We start from the raw sequence: 16,229 nt of genomic DNA, 5'->3' as shown, positions 1-16,229 counted from the left end.
GCTCAGCGACAGAGAGGCGCGTTTTCAGCGTTGCTGTTACCGCCGCCTCGTCATTCGGTCAAGGGGAATGCAATCGCTATATCCCATTTCTAACACTAAACAGCATGAAGTACAATAAAACACTGATGAAATTTCTTATAACGCATCGTATTTTAAAGGGTCACAGCGCAGCGGTGCGCTACTACACTGCGATGCCGACTTGCATTGCAAGCAGTGACTTTCTCCTGCTCCTTTCGGAAATTAACAATATCTAGCCACGCTAACCTTTTTCTTTGTTTTATTACTCTTCCAAGCTTTTACTGAATTATCTCGATGCACTCGTATATACAGTCGTGCCCCGTTAATATGACCCCCGTTAATATGGACGACCCGAATTATGGACAGTTTTTCTGGGGACGAAACCTCTTCAATGTATTTATGCCTCGTTAAGGGGGGACACGGCTCTTTGGCACCGAAAATCGGCCTGAAAATCGGATTTTCAATTTTTTCATTTTCGTATTCCTCGCACCATTCCGCATCTGCACGCAAATTTTCATCCTTATACCCCGCGTATTTATGAAGTTATAGCGATTAAAAAATGCAGTACCACACCCACTGCCCTTTAAATTGTGGACAAACAACACCCAATTTCGATCGCCCGGCGCATGAGAACTACGCGCTCCACCGCGGCGATTTTGGTCTCGTTCGAAAGCGCGCGCTTTCGGCTTATTTTTTCTTTCGGAAAGCAACCCTGTGCGCTCCGCCTTCCCCATAAAAAACAAACAAAAAGATAGCATGCAGCGCGCGCTACTATTGGCCGGTTAAGGCACGTGATCAAAATGGCGTCGTTTGGTTGGTTCCGGCAAGCTAGCCCTGAAATGCGGACTCCCAGTGACGCCATTTTGCCTTTCTGCCGACCACGCTAGTGCAACGCGAGAGTCATGCCAGGCGCGAAGAAGTACCGCTCTTTGCACAAGTTCGGGCGAAAGCAACCAAAGAAACGCGTTAAGAATGCGACTTCGTTGCATACTGTGCAAGAAGCAAGTGCCAGTGCTGCGGGATTGTGTGACGATCACGTTGCGGGCGGCGACGCTTCTCCGATTCCGCTGGACAACGGCGCCGTTCTTGGTGCCGACTGCAGTCGTGTACGTATTGATACCGCGCCTGTCACTAACAGTGACATAACTCAAGTGAGTGCCCGTGAGCAGGCTACGCTTGATAGACTGGTATCGACGCCGGCGACGGCACGAAAGACCGCGCTGTTCGCCGATGCAAGTGGTGCGTCCGCAGAGTCAGATGCGGACGGAACAGCCTCCTATGCGGTAATTGACCTCAGCATTGTGAATATCCTTCTGGATGCCGTGCGGTGCAAAACGTGTCGTGGATGCGTGCGTTTAATTACCAGCGACCGGAGCTATGGCCTCGCCGTAAAACTGATCGTGCTGTGCGACAACTGCGGTGAGATTGCGGCCGAGTGGAACTCGCGGAGGGTTGACGGCGAGAAAAGGTGCAATCCTTTTGAGCTGAATATTCTGGCTAGTCGAGCAATGCTGTCGACCGGTAACGGCCAGACAGCAATGAACGATATCTTTTCGGCGATGGGGTTGTCGCGGCGCGGGATGCACAACAAGACGTTTCAACGGCATCTGAAGAACACACTGCAACCCGCTGCTACCCGAGCCGCCACGACCGCTATGGCACAAGCCGCGCAGGCAGTGGCGAAGGTCTACGATGACTTGTGTTTTGGGCATAGGGGGAACATTGCCGTGTGCTACGACGGCACATGGATGACGCGCGGACACTCATCACATATAGGCGTCGGTGCCGTGGTGAAACTCTTCACTGGTTACGTGCTTGATTATGTGGTGTTGTCAAACTTTTGTCTGGGCTGCGAAATTGGTCCCAAGCCAAACACTGACGGCTACGAACTTTGGAAATCACGCCACCAGTGCCAAAAAAACACCAACTCCAAGGCTGGTCAAATGGAAGTAGAGGCTGGCAAAATTCTGTTTGAAAGATCTCTGCAGCGCCACAACATGCGCTACACAACCATGCTATGCGATGGGGACAGTCGCACGTTCAGTGCTCTTAAAGATGCTGCAATCTATGGCTACATTGAAATAGTCAAAGAGGACTGCATAAATCACGTGCACAAGCGTATGGGAGCAGCTTTGCGCAACCTCTTGCAGAGACACAAGGGTGCAGGGAAGCAAAGTCTTGGCGGCAGAGGAAGGCTGACAGCTGATCTAGTTGACAAGCTGGCAATATATTATGGCCGAGCGCTTCGATCAAATGTAGGTGATGTGGATGCCATGCAGCGAGCTGTGATGGCGACATATTACCACATCACATCTACTGATGACTGCCCCAAACACAGTTTGTGTCCTACCGGTGAGAAGTCATGGTGCCGCCACAACGCTGCAAAGGCAAAAGAGGAGCCTGCACCAAAGCACAATTACAGTCTGCCAAGAGATGTGGCTGTTGCTCTTTTGCCTGTTTATAGTCGTTTATCAGAGAAGAGCCTGCTGCAGAGGTGCATTCGGGGGAAGACCCAGAACTCGAACGAAAGCTTCCACTCGGTCATCTGGACCTTGATCCACAAAGAGCGGCACTCATCACTGTTTGCTGTGGAAGCAGCCACAGCAGAAGCTGTGCTGCGCTTCAATGCCGGCTGCAAGCATACAGCAGCAGCAATTCTGCAAGAATGCAGTACAAATGTGACAGCAACTGGGTCCAGGAGAGCTGAAGAAAAGGACTTGCACCGTAGCGTACGTTCTGCAAAGAAGCGGGCGGCTTCGCTTGGCGTTGCTAAAACAGAAAAAAGAAAACACCGCGACAGCATGCACCCCGACTATGCTCCTGGTGCATTTTAATAGCATGAGGTCTTTGAGGTTGCCCTTCCTGATTAAATGCCGTGAGGCTTGAGTGCTTCCGACAATCCCCCAATTTTGGTAGTGTTGCATTTTTTAAAGATCAATATCTCTGGTCCTGTTCTTGCTATTGCTTTAAAAAATTTTTTTCTAGAAAGGGAATCCTGCGAGTCTCATGAAACCAAGGTAAATGCAGTGACGACAAAAGAAAATTTGCTGAGAAGGTTATGTTGTCTTCGGTACCCAAATGGAATTTTCCTTTCAAGTGTTTCCTATTGCGTAACTTTGGCTCAAATTGGCATAGGCCATTAATTTTCGCTTCAGATCACTTTCCACCTGTTTCTGATCTTGTTGACATATCAATCATTGACATAATTTACACCTACATGCTGTGAAGTGTTTTTCCTCGTTTTCTCAAAACTGCAATTTTGAGGGTGCTGCAATTTTGGAGAGATATCTCTTAGTCTATTTGTGCTATAGCTCTCATTCTTGTCTTGTTAGAAAGAGAAAACCTTCGACAGTGCCGTAGGACAAAAATATGTACAGTTATTATGCGGCAACATTTACAGAATTAATTATCAATCTTAGGTGCCAACCTGGGCTTTTATTCATAAAAGTTTGACTTATTGTAACTTTGGTTCAAATTCTTCTACCACGTTAATTCATGACTAGCGGCACTCTATGATCCTTCTAGATCACTCTGGCAGGGCTATTCTCCTCATGCCATAAAGTGTTTAGTAATTAACTCACCTCCAAACGAAGAACATGAATTAGGTAATATTTTGAAAGCTATTTCATCTACAAGAAAACTAATCAGATATTTGAAATCAGCATGCAAAAGTACATTAATGGTGCAAGTTTCAGTCAGATCCACCCATAAATAAGGAAAAAAGTTTTAAGAGGGGTGTCCCCCCTTAATATGGAAACTCGCTGTCCGGACAATGGACAGGGAAGAAGAAGACAATATCTAGCCACGCTAACCTTTTTCTTTCTTTTATTACTCTTCCAAGCTTTTACTGAATTATCTCGATGCACTCGTATATACAGTCGTGCCCCGTTAATATGGACGACCCGAATTATGGACAGTTTTTCTGGAGACGAAACCTCTTCAATGTATTTATGCCTCTTTAATATGGAAACTCGCTGTCCGGACAATGGACAGGGGAAGAATGCACGCGCCCCACTTGGGCCCATGTATTTTTGTCTCATTAATATGGACAGTGCTTGAAAAAAAAGCAGGGGAGTCCGAACGCAAGTTAAAGAAGGGAGCGCCGCCCGCGAACCTACGCGACAGCCGATACGGCGGGATGCCTGAACGAGTCCTATGGGGTTGCACAGAACCAAAGCGGGCGTGTCGCCGTTCTAAGGGAGGGGGAGCGCAAGAGCGGAGAAGAACGTACACAGCAAATCGAGGGTCAGCGTAAGAAAGACCCCGAAAGGGGGGAACCAGGAGATTTCTGGTTGCAGCGGAAGTGCCGCTGCAGTCGGGAAAACAGCAACCTGTGATTGCAATAAATTCTGCTGAATGTGAACAGAGAGGCCGGTAAAAGCGTAAAAAAGAAATGACAGGAAGAAAGACAAGTGCCTACAGTGGCGGTGGGAACTGAAGTTTTCTTTCCCAAAGCGCAATGTGTGTTCCATGAAGCCGTTAACGCTTTTCGGTGAGAGTTAAGACATACTCACAAAGTAGAGCAACAAAAGAAAAGCGACGTACGAACAGGCAACCGGGACCGGGCGTCCCATCCTGGACGCGCTTTCCTCTCATGCTCCTGGTTTTCGTCCCTGTTGCGCTGCCGAACTGCCAAACTATGCACACTAGGCGGTCCGTATGTTGGCTTCGCTTTGAGTCAACGATGCGGCCTTGACAAGGTCTGAGCTCTTCGTAGTCGGCTAGCCATCGTTCTAAATTGTACTTCAGCTTGCAGTGTTTGTTTTATGGGAACACATAAAAACGGCGCCAAGAAGATGGAATGTTCGATAACCCTCTGCATAGCAGCTTGCCAACTTGACTCCCTTGCTTCCTTACAGAAACAGTACAAGGCAAAAAAAGAAAGAATCAGAAGAACAAAAAGGCAGAAAGGTTAACTAGGCAAAAAAGTGCACAGCATCAGGAGCCTGTAACCCTCAACTTGAGTCTGGCTTTTGGCATGGCGGGAGTTAAACGCAAAAGAATAGAGCTGAACGCAGGCGCGAAGAAATCTGTGAATATAAGCGGCAAAAGCCATCTCATTCAATCCAAGCTGCGAGGGACTAGTATCGACAGCTCAGCTGTTTCCTCGCCTCAGGAGACTCTCAAGCAGCTGCTTAGCGGCTACATTGCTCAGTGAAGAGGCCATTTTGGAAGTGGCGGTGAGTAGAGAATCAGACGCTGATTCGTCGGCCAGTGAGGAGTTCGTGCTCGAAAGTTTGACCAACACAAAGCCCAACATCACGGGTGTCATGGTAAGCGAGTCGCTTCAGACTGCACTAAAATTTTTCGAAGACAACAATGACAAGGATAATGCACTCAAAATTGCCGGTGTTCTGTAAAATTTTGAGTCCAGTGCGCACCGTTATGTACAAAAGCAGTCGTTAATTACAATTCTCTTTTCTCAAAATTCTTTTTGTTTTTATTCATGACTCGTTATTATGGATGACTCGCTTTATGGACAGTTTTGGTCGGAAACCAAAGTGTACATACTAACGAGGCACGACTGTACACAGATCAAGCGAAGTGAGCGCGTGAAGGCACCAGGTTCTTCTCCCAAACCGGACTAGGAAAACAAACTTCACACGCAATAAAAAGAAAAAAAAAAAGCCAGAACGGAAGTTTAGCACCCTAAAGCCCTCTGCGATTGGCTGCCTCGCGAGCTGCTTCCGGGCGACACGCGAAATTTTCTAAAAACCCAGAAATCAAGCGACAGTGCTTTGGCGACCCTCAGCCCGTCGCGCGGCATGTCGCCGCGAACTGTCGCCTCATGCTGTTAGCGCTTTAATGTATATACAGCATGAGAACATCGCTTTGGTTTCTTTACACTTGCCTTTAATTACATTTAATTCCTGTAAATAAGCTGAATTTTACGAATTGAGCAACGTTAAAAAAAAAAAAAAGGCAACATGCATGCAATGCAGCATCTTGTCAGTGTAGCACAACCAATTTTATGAGTTCCTCATGAGTTCAGGCTACATTGTATGCACGAATTGCGCAATTTCATACCACAGCTCATCAAACCTAATTACAACATAAACGAGCTGATCACCTCACCTTCTGCTTCTCTCGGTAGTCCTCCCCCTCAAACTTGTAGACGGACTCTTGCGGAGTATCCAGGGTGAAGTTCCGAAGAGAACTTTCGCCGAGTGACTCAAGCTTAGTCTTAAGCTCCTCCGTCTTGCGCTCGCCTTTCTCCAAAATGGCATCAATGTCCTCATCCGTGATCTCACTCTCCTTGGAGGCAAAGATGTGGTCAGCGCCGTGCCTGATCATGCCCAGCATCTCCTCCTTGCCCATCTTGGACTGGGCATCCACCAGGCGACCTGCAATTGTTCATTCCAGTTACATCTATGCAGAAAAAAGGCCTCTAACATTGGTCCTCAGCCACTCCATTAACCCAATGAGACATCATTGCATTATATTATTTACCCATGCCCATCTTCCTCTTCTTGTCTCCAGCTAGAGTGCCATTAACTCGAATTTGTTCCACAACCCATTCATTGACTGTGCTGTTTTTAAGTTTAAGCCTTTTGTTAGCTTCCAAGTTTTCATCACACAGCTGAGTGCTATTCAAGGCAGAACTATTACATACTTTTCCTGGTGAGGAAGTGCTATTTACAATAGAATCTCGGCAATACGGCAAGATGATATGACTTTCGTGCAGAGCACCACATCACAGCCTTAGCGATCACTTATTGCAGCATACGCACAAGGGTCAGTATGCAGCAACGCACAGCACAACGCTGACTCCGTGATTACGAGTCGCACAAAGTGCATGGAGAGCAGTTTGAAGGCAGAGCACTTGGAATCGCCAAAGTATGTTGTACTCAAAGCAAGTCCAGTAAAATTCCGAGCAAGTGCCCCACCCCCCTAACTTCAGTGTAAACTGACACTTCCGCGCCGTTCTAGGAAAGCACCCCGTACCCCACCCTTATTACACACCGCGCCCCATCAAATCCTGCTTTCGTTGCTCTGTTACAGGCATGATTAGATTTGAAGTGATCAGAGATGTGCGCCATTCCGGTTTTGACATGTGCGATTGGTCAGTAACATAATATACGACCACTATTTGTTATAAAAAGTTTGAATGTAGCAGCAAGGAAATTGTTACCTGGTAAAATATTAACCAACAAAAAACTAGTGTACATATAAAATTTTTACTGCCTGTGATTTTGAACGTATGATCTGGAGATGTATCAATGATGGCCCAAGATATCCTAGCAGCATAATAACATGCAGCAATACCTATGCGATTTTATTAAACGCTAACTAAACTGATTAACACCAAGCAACAAAGAAAGGAATCGGGGTGGTTCTGATCTACAGCCATCGCTACAAGTGCCGATTGTGTTTGTCAGCAGCACTGCCACCAAAATGCATTGATTTTCATGCAGAAGTCCACAAGTCCAGCAATCTGTCCTGAATTCGGTGCAAGAATGCTGTCACTTGAACATAAGTACAATGAAAGTTAGAAAAGAAGGCTTACCTTGCTGGATGACGACAGTGTCAAGGCGCAGTTTGACCTCAGCCCTCTCCACAATACGCTCCTCAACAGTGTTTTCCGTGATCAGACGGAACACACGCACTGCCTTTGTCTGCCCAATGCGGTGGGCTCGGTCCATGGCCTGCAGGTCGACCTGAGGGTTCCAGTCCGAGTCGAACAGGACAACAACATCGGCAGTTGCCAGGTTGATACCCAAGCCACCCGCACGAGTTGAAAGCATGAACAGGAACTTTTCACTGTTGGGCTTGTTGAACTCGTTGATGGACAGCTGTCGAGACAAGAGCACAAAGCAGGAACACCGTCAGCACAGACGAATACATCATACATTGGCCACTTACCGAGTTTTAGCAAGCATGAATTAATTTCTTAGCTTTACCTTTGACTTTTCTGTCTATTGTTTGAGCAGTGGTTAGGTGCCTTTCCCTATCTTTTTTTTTTTTTTTTAAGTGTCCTCTCTCTTTTCTTTCTTGACGAAAGGTATTTTAGATTGTTGCAGTGTTAGCAAAAATGTAGTCCTTTGAGAGTGCAAGTTCTGGTCACAGTTAGCCAAGTCAGTAGTCAAATACACATACAGTAAAGGAACACTTTAAGTCAGAGGCTCCAGTTAAGTGCATTAACCCCATTTCACGATTTCGCGGTTTCTAAATTTGAAGTCCATAATTTTCAACCCCACAGCAGTACTCACACCTTTGCAGTAAGCATCAGAAAATATTCCTTCTATGAGCACAGAAGATTAACACTGAAATCTATAAGTGCAGCTGACAAAAACTGTAACACAGGCTATTCCGCGTGAAGCAAACTGTGCTGTTAACATTACGGGCACAAGTGTTTAGAAGCTACTGAAAAGGAACAAGTGAAAGAGCTACAAGAGCAAGCAAAGAAGAAAAAGAGAGAAGGAAGACACAAGGAGGACTGACTGTTCGCTCTTCGTGAGGTGTCTGGCCATCGAGACGGCAGTAGCCGTAGCGTCGCCAAAGGCAATAGTCCTCCAAGATGTCAAGCATGCGTGTCATTTGTGAGAAGATGAGCACGCGAGAGCCTTGGGCCTTGAGCTTGGGCAGGAGTTTGTCCAGAATCACCATCTTGCCACAGTTGTAGACTATGTGCTCATCCGTCGTGTAGGGTGGTCCTGCAAAGAAAGAAAAATTGGCCAACCAAAGTTTCAATACGAAATCGAATCAACTTAAGCAATTGGCAGGTACGCCTTTTCAGTTTGTATAAAACTATTCCTTTGTGGCCCGTCAAAAATTGCACGAGTAGGCTTGCACAAACTCATCATGAAGCTTACATCTGAAGTTTGAATTGCATAAAAAAGTAGTGCTCACACACTGTCTGCACATTATGCAAGCACAGGGCGATCGAATACCTCAGTCGCATAGTTTCGGTTTCTCTTTCCTGGACTTCATGCCACACTGTTTCAGACACTGCTTGGCAGGCATCCCTATTTTTACTGTAGGATGGCGTCACACTGTTCTAATGCCTACACAGATATCCCTTGCATGCATTTGCACAGTATGCTTACAGTATGCTAAAGCTGAGCGCTCGTCACGAGCAGTTTCCCCCACACTGCTTGTTTTCGTGGACTGCGCCATGAAGCATTCTCAAAACATGATGGGGCTGTTTTGTGGACAAAAATCACTGCTACCACATTGCTCTGCTTCCAAACAGTGTGTGCAAAGTGAAGCAATTGATGAAACCGGGAAAACATCGTGCTCACTTGAGTTTCCTCTCAAATCATATTATATATATGTGGCGTTCGTATAAAATTACTGTGATGCAAACAGTTTTCGGTAGTTTCGCACCCATTCGATAATTTGGTTAATTAAAAGATTTTTTTTTTATGGCCTCTTAAAGGCCAAATTAACGAGTAGCTTTTCCATATGCATATTCAATTCGTATTCGGAAATTCTAATACAGTCTCCAACCGATTTTTCGGACATGGAGACACCCAAAAAAATGGTCCAAATAGAACAGCCTGAAAAATCCGTGAACTTAAGACTTTGATCTGCTTCCACGCGCTAGCATGATCTAATACCGCTGGTGAAGCTGTCAGAACGTCGACATTGATTTGTCTATGGGTAATGACAGAAGCAAAGGCCGGAAGGTGGAACTGAAGGGAAAAGAAGCGAGTGGAATGTGAACCTCCGAGACTGTACAACAGTCCTTTTCCGCCACTCTTCCCCATGGGCGTCATCGTCGTTTAAGCCGTGGCGGACAGTGCTCATGTTTCAATTTCAGTCTGGTTGCACACTTTTGGTAGGCCACCATAATGACAACTAAGAGTGTACCATTATTGCCACTGCCTCAAATGGCAACGAACAAAGAGCCAAGCTAGTCCATCTGAATGACTGCTTAAATGCAAGATGACGCCTTTCACAGTTGCGCAAAACCAGTTGGTTGCGACTATGCCTGCTCGCACCTATGTAATACTGTAAGAACGAACCTTCCACCGAAAAACAATCTCCACAGTATTGACGGCACCAATTTTAGTCCAAAGAAATCAAACTTTTGGACTCTACAGAGTCGAAAGTATGAGTCACAAAAATGTACACATTCTTATGAGGCATGTGACTGTCCGTGCATGAAGTCTACAATATCACACGAGTCCGAATTATTGGAGCACGAAAAATCGGCCGGCTACTGTATTTGCACACTACTAATTGCTACTATACTATTGCAATGTTCAAACTTACCAGGTTCAGCACCATCGAAGAGATATGGGTGGTTGCAACATTTGCGCAGCTGCATGAGGATGTTGAGCAGCCGCATCTTGTCCACTTTCCCTGCTCCGTTGACAACGTCAATGTCCTTCAGCAGACACTTGGTGTACCACTCGCGCTGCATCTTGGACAGGCCGACGTATACCTTCACTTCTTTCTTGGGCGGCAACTTCTTCTCCACCTCGGACTTGAGGCGACGCAGTAGAAACGGACGCAGCACTGCGTGCAGCCGCTCCACAAGATGGTTGTCGCCCAGACAGTTGTTCGTATTGAACCAAGCATCGAAGTCCTGCACCATAACGGCACAATGTCATCACGGCGCGTTTATTACCCAGGCAAGGGATGCGTCACGGAAAAAAAAAATCGCTTCCACAAAATACGAAAATTTCAAAATTCACCTAAATGTCATGTGATGAACAGGTTTGCTAAAAGTGCACTCAACTACTGTTCTTCATGCCAAAGGTCACAAATACCCACACCAACTTATGACAACCATCAAACAATTAAAAAGAAGCCACTAGAAATCAAATCACACTAACTAATACCGACTACAAATCAATAAAAAAATGAATACCTCAGATGAGTTGAAGACATCAGGAAGAAGAAAGTTCAGCAGTGCCCACAGCTCGTGCAAGTTGTTTTGCAATGGGGTGCCAGTCAGGAGCAGGCGGTTAGTGGTCTTGAACTCCCGGACAATCTCTGAAAGCTGCACAGTTCACAAGGTATAACCAGCAAGGTGAATTTCCTAAAACAATAGCAGCCACACCCCAAGAAAGCAACAAGCGCCTGAACAAGAAACCAAAGCACAGACTCCATAGAAACAAATCCACATTCACTTAAATAATGCAGGCAGTATACAAATGTACACTGGATTTTTCAGTAAGACATACGCTTCTATGCAATTGCCATGGCATAAACTTACCTTGGATTTTTCATTTTTGATGCGGTGAGCCTCGTCAATGACCAAGTAGCGCCAGTTGAACTTCTTCAGGACAGCCTTTTCACGGATGACCATCTCATAAGAGGTGACACAAACGTCCCACTCACCAGGCATCAGCGTGTCTCGAATGAGTGCCGCCTGCAAGAACCCCCACCACAATTAAAAAGGCCCTGAACAAGCTTCGCCACAAAGTGCATTCAGCGCTTTGCAATGACCACTGAAATTCATCACTGAAGCACTTTCTTTTTTTCTCTTGCAGTATAGGTACTACTTTCACTCATAGTTTCCAATGAGCTAGACTACTTCAGTCTTCTCAGCCATTTGATGATAAATTGTCCTCAAGTAATTCAATTGCGGTGGTTCTCAAATAGGGGTCTGCGAAGCCGTTTTTGCAGATCTGCAGAACCCATGCCAGCAAGGAAAAAGCGGGGAGAGGGGAACTTGAAAGCCAGCTTGAGCCTAGACTCACTCCCAGTTCCAGGAACTGCGGCAGCAATCCGCACACAATAGTTTTGGTTGGTCTCAGTCACCAGCTTTCCTCTTCTACAGTGCTCAGCATTATTATTATTAATTGGTTCACAGGAAGGGAAAAGCGCAGTATCTGTCACACTTGTCTCTGTAGACACCTGAACCGCGCCGATATCACATATTCCAACTTTTGCTGGCATTGGTAGCTGTGCCATGCAGGTTCAGCCAGCTGACCTACGTTAGGTCCCGAGCACGAAGCAGCATATTCCGAGGCCCGCAGCCTCGTAATTTCCGTCGTAGTTTGTCAAGCTTTGCGATTCCGGAAGTCGCGGGATGCCATTTCACAACCGCCGCTGATCACTGATCTGAAAGCGCTGCCGTTCCATGATGACTGACAGAAGTAAAGTAGCCCAGAGTCACACACACACTTCAGGAAAACTCTGCGATGAAGGCAACATTCACCCCTGTAAGCTTTGAAGCATTCTGGCTGAGGACTGCAGAAATGTTTCAACTGTAAAGCTTTCGTTGCAGTTTCCTACGGTGTATGAATGCAATCATGCTTTTTTAAAGCTTGCATATTTGAAAAGCAAATACGGAAACAGATTAATGTGCATGCTGATATGCAACTATGTTTAAAAGAAAAGTGCACCAGTTTTAGATTTAGAATTTCAAGGGGTCAAATGAATATAGCTTGCAGTTTAAGCATGCAAAATATTCTGGCGCTAGCATTTGAAACAGCAGCGCAATTAGCAATTAAAACCACAATGGCTATCAGGCTTCTCCGCACTGCACAGTGATGAGTAGGAGGCTCATGATGATGACACCGAGTGTATAAGTACATTTCCTGCTTGGTTTGAAGCAGGAAAAGAAACGCTACCGAAAGCAAAGCCCACGAAATGTTGTTTGGCGGCATGAGGAAAAGCACCGCAGGGCGTGGGGGAAGGCACCATGCTCCTTCGCAGTCCTCCGGTGCAGTGAAGAGAAGCTAATCTGTTAAGTGTCGATTGCATCAGCAATTTGAGTGCGAGCACAAAATTTAGAGGGGTTCAACACTACTGAACCGAATGTGGAGAGAAAGCTTTGGCAGCGAGCCGCCGAGCGTTGCATCGAACACAATCAGCATTACGCTGAATGCATCAAAGTTCACCAGCGTTCTAGGCAGAATCCACTTTTATGCCGGGCACATGCGATGCCGGCATACGCTTTCCTGCTCCACTCGGTTTTTCTTAATGTCGTTGTTCCTCTGCAACAGCGGCGAAACCGGTTGCTAGGCAACGGAACATTCTTTCAGGCACTGGCGAAATGCTCAAGGGTAGCGCGGTGTACCTTTCGCTACAAAAGTATGGTTTATACTTAAGCTTCGCCTTTAAGGGTATGACGCGATAGCATAGGCTACCAGCCCACACATAATGCCCTACTTTAACTAAGCCGTATGAAGTGCCTGTGTGGCACAGGAGTAACGTAATTCAAATGTCATGGCAGGCTGACTCTAATGCCACCCTCCCACATTAAAAGAGAGACCCGAGTTAGCGCTCTTTCAGGCACCGACGAAATGCTCAAGGGTAGGGTAGAGTAGCTTTCACTACAAAGCTGTTTTCATGCATTACCTACAGCCTATGCACATTTGAATCCTTCAATGTCGCAGAGTTCTCAGTAATGCAGATATCCTTTAAGTGTGACCACAACATGTATTGACAAGCTACCTAGATTGAAGTGACGTGGCATTTTTTTTTTTTTTTTTTTTTTTTTTTTACCATTCTTTGCAAAGTAGCCACGTAGCAATAAAATGCACCAAACCGTACCACCCCACCCGCAGTCACTCTCATCTGTGTGCAAAGGGTCCCCAACACATCTATGGCCGAGAACCACTGGTCCAGTAGGAAACTACAATACACATCAATCATATGAAGTCCTTCAACACAAACTAAAATCCGTTGAACTAAGGTCTGAAATCCATGAGCCAAACGTGCCATAACAGGTTCACTAGCAAACTGTCAAAGCTTTGCAGTCACTGTGAAGCGCAGAAACCCACCCTGGCATTCTGGTCTCCGATGAGGCAGACAGCGCGCAGCGATGGGCACCACCTCTGGAACTCACTCATCCAGTTGGCCAGTGTAGATTTTGGCACAATCACCATGTGCGGTCCATTGATGTTACGGTAGTGCTTCATGTAACCCAGCAGAGAGATGGTCTGCAATGTCTTTCCAAGACCCTGTGCAAAATGCAGGAATAGCACAGTGAGCCCAGCTCGGCATGCTAATATGGCACAAAACACAACTGCAAACTAGTTCTCGTGAGGGTAGCTGCCATTACAAATTACATTACTAAGCTGTATTTTACAAATTCTCTCCTTACTTCGTTGCCTTGCTGCTTCACAATTTCCACAAAGACAATGTGCAATTCACTGAACATTTTTTATGTCATCTTGACAACCACCATCAGATCAAGGACAACAGCCACTAGGCCCTTCCATTGATACTTGGTTCCCTATATGATTGCCTTCAAAGCAAGAAAGGTTCGACAAAAGGCAGTTGCATTTTCTCCAATCCTGAATGCTTGGAAGCCACCGCACTCCTCACCAGCACACAAGGTCAGTGACAAATTCATTGCTGAGCATAGATCAATCACTGGCTCTAACATTTTTATTCACCACACATTTTTTTTTTTTTTTTTTTCAGTTAAAACAAATTTCTCAAAACAAGTTCAATTGGCTACTTCAGCTCAAGAATACTAAAAAGCCACTTATAATTTCTCATAGGGAATATTTCTTTAAAGAAAACATCACTAGCATTCATACTATCACATGTTATCACACTGGCACTAATGTCCTCCGATTAGAAACACCAGCTAGCCCTGCATTCTGCTTTTACAACACGTGCCTGCTGTAGAGGATTTTATTACATCATTATTCAAGGAGCAAGTCTCACCATTTCATCAGCAAGGATGCCATTGATACCATGCTCGTACAGAGAGATCATCCAGTTGAGGCCACGGATCTGGTAATCTCGAAGTTCGCCCCCCTTGATGTAAGTCGGCGAGGTCTCAAATCGGGTCACTGTGATTTCTTTCCGCCGGCTATCTGACAACAACTCCTCGTCTTCTTCCTGTTCTGTCATGCGATGTCGCAGACTACAACAAAACCAGACAAGCCAATTAAAGAACTGCTCCAACAGTAACTTAGTAGAACTTGCGGGCAGGCTAGTTGGTTACAAGAATCTGATGACTTCTGGTTCTGCATTGTGATGAACAATGCAGCACCAGAAATTATCAGATCCTAAATGGGCAATCCCCACACGCAGACTACCCTGAGGTTACAAATGCAAATGAAGTGATCTTAGAAAACGCTGACAGAAATGAAAGAAAGCTTAACTACTTGCTTCTGATGGGCATAAAGAGTTTAACACAATGACTTCATTCCATGAAGTGATCTTAGAAAACGCTGACAGAAAATGAAAGAAAGCTTAACTATTTGCTTCTGATGGGCATAAAGAGTTTAACACAATGACTTCGTTCCATGTAATGCCACTTTTGCCCCCCCCCCCCCCCCCCCCCCCCCCCCGAGTGCAAACCAATTAATAATTTCCTTATAATTCATTCTAGTAGGCACAGAAGTCAGCTTCAATATCACAGCGTTTTGGTGATTTTTTGCCACAATGACAGTGAAAAATAGTATTTAACGACACAGTCGGGGAAACCTTTTGTACAGGTAGCCTCACCTTGCATTTTTAGTTATCTTCAAGAAAAGACCATTATGAAGGCATTAGTTAAACTGAAAGGACACTGACTATTCTTGAACGAATATGGTAGCCATCAACTGGCTTGAATATTTTGGAACAGCTTTTGTTGTTTTAATTTGGTCCAGTCTTGACAAACAGCACAGGGTGTAAGCAACAGAATAAACCACTGATGGACATTATAATAGCTTAATAAGCACCAACAGGAAGTACGGCTGAAATGCCCTCGTAAACAGACAAAGCAGTCTTCTCGTTGTTAGTGAACCAGTAGCAACTGCAGGCAATCTCTTATCTCGCGATTTGCAATCGCGCTCTGTCGTACAGTAAAGCATCAAAAGTAACTTTCCAATAAAAAAAAAAAAAACAGCTGCAGCATTTCAAGCCAGCACTGTAAAGAATACACATGACAAGCACACAGAGCACTCACGAAAACGAGTTATATATACTCACTCTCCCATCGCAGCAAGTTTAGCTTTCTCATCATTCTTCTTCAACTTCGGCCGACCTGGTTTCAGCTTGAGAGGCGAAGTAACTCCTTTCGCCGCGCTGCTTGTGGTCATAAAATGAGCAAAGATTTCTGTCTGCTGTAGCAGGTAGTCAAAACGATTGCCCCTGTCCAGATCCTAAGAGGAAAGGATTCGATAAGCACACACTGACGGTAACTTCCGAAAGTAATCGCCAGCGCGGAAGCACCGAACAACTGTTGAACTTCTTACCAGTTTACTATCGTAGTCTGTGTCATCCCTCTTTTCACCGGCCAGGCCCTCCTCTTCATCAGGCGTCTGCGGCATAAGGAGATCGCGCGCTTAAAGAAAACGCACGCA

The 16,229-nt window shown here is 45.7% G+C and overlaps 1 protein-coding gene across 1 annotated transcript in view; it reads right to left on the bottom strand.

The window, feature by feature from the left end:
* LOC146191225 (SWI/SNF-related matrix-associated actin-dependent regulator of chromatin subfamily A member 5-like) overlaps positions 1 to 16,229 on the bottom strand; it is a 30,217-nt gene that overhangs the window by 13,144 nt on the left and 844 nt on the right. The window contains exons 2-11 of the mRNA XM_084601718.1: positions 16,122 to 16,187; positions 15,856 to 16,028; positions 14,599 to 14,800; positions 13,704 to 13,883; positions 11,186 to 11,341; positions 10,838 to 10,969; positions 10,237 to 10,552; positions 8,461 to 8,672; positions 7,526 to 7,811; positions 6,094 to 6,362 (exon numbers count right to left, since the gene is read on the bottom strand). Of these exons, the coding sequence (XP_084457844.1) occupies positions 6,094 to 6,362; positions 7,526 to 7,811; positions 8,461 to 8,672; positions 10,237 to 10,552; positions 10,838 to 10,969; positions 11,186 to 11,341; positions 13,704 to 13,883; positions 14,599 to 14,800; positions 15,856 to 16,028; positions 16,122 to 16,187 (1,992 nt within the window). The remainder of the gene's footprint in view (positions 1 to 6,093; positions 6,363 to 7,525; positions 7,812 to 8,460; positions 8,673 to 10,236; positions 10,553 to 10,837; positions 10,970 to 11,185; positions 11,342 to 13,703; positions 13,884 to 14,598; positions 14,801 to 15,855; positions 16,029 to 16,121; positions 16,188 to 16,229) is intronic.

The sequence above is a fragment of the Amblyomma maculatum genome, chromosome 4 (genome assembly GCF_055883805.1).
Source record: "Amblyomma maculatum isolate TAMU_Amacu chromosome 4, ASM5588380v1, whole genome shotgun sequence".
Taxonomy (NCBI): Eukaryota; Metazoa; Arthropoda; class Arachnida; order Ixodida; family Ixodidae; genus Amblyomma; species Amblyomma maculatum.
Note: the sequence above shows the minus strand (reverse complement) of the source record. Positions and strands in the feature narration are given on the sequence as shown.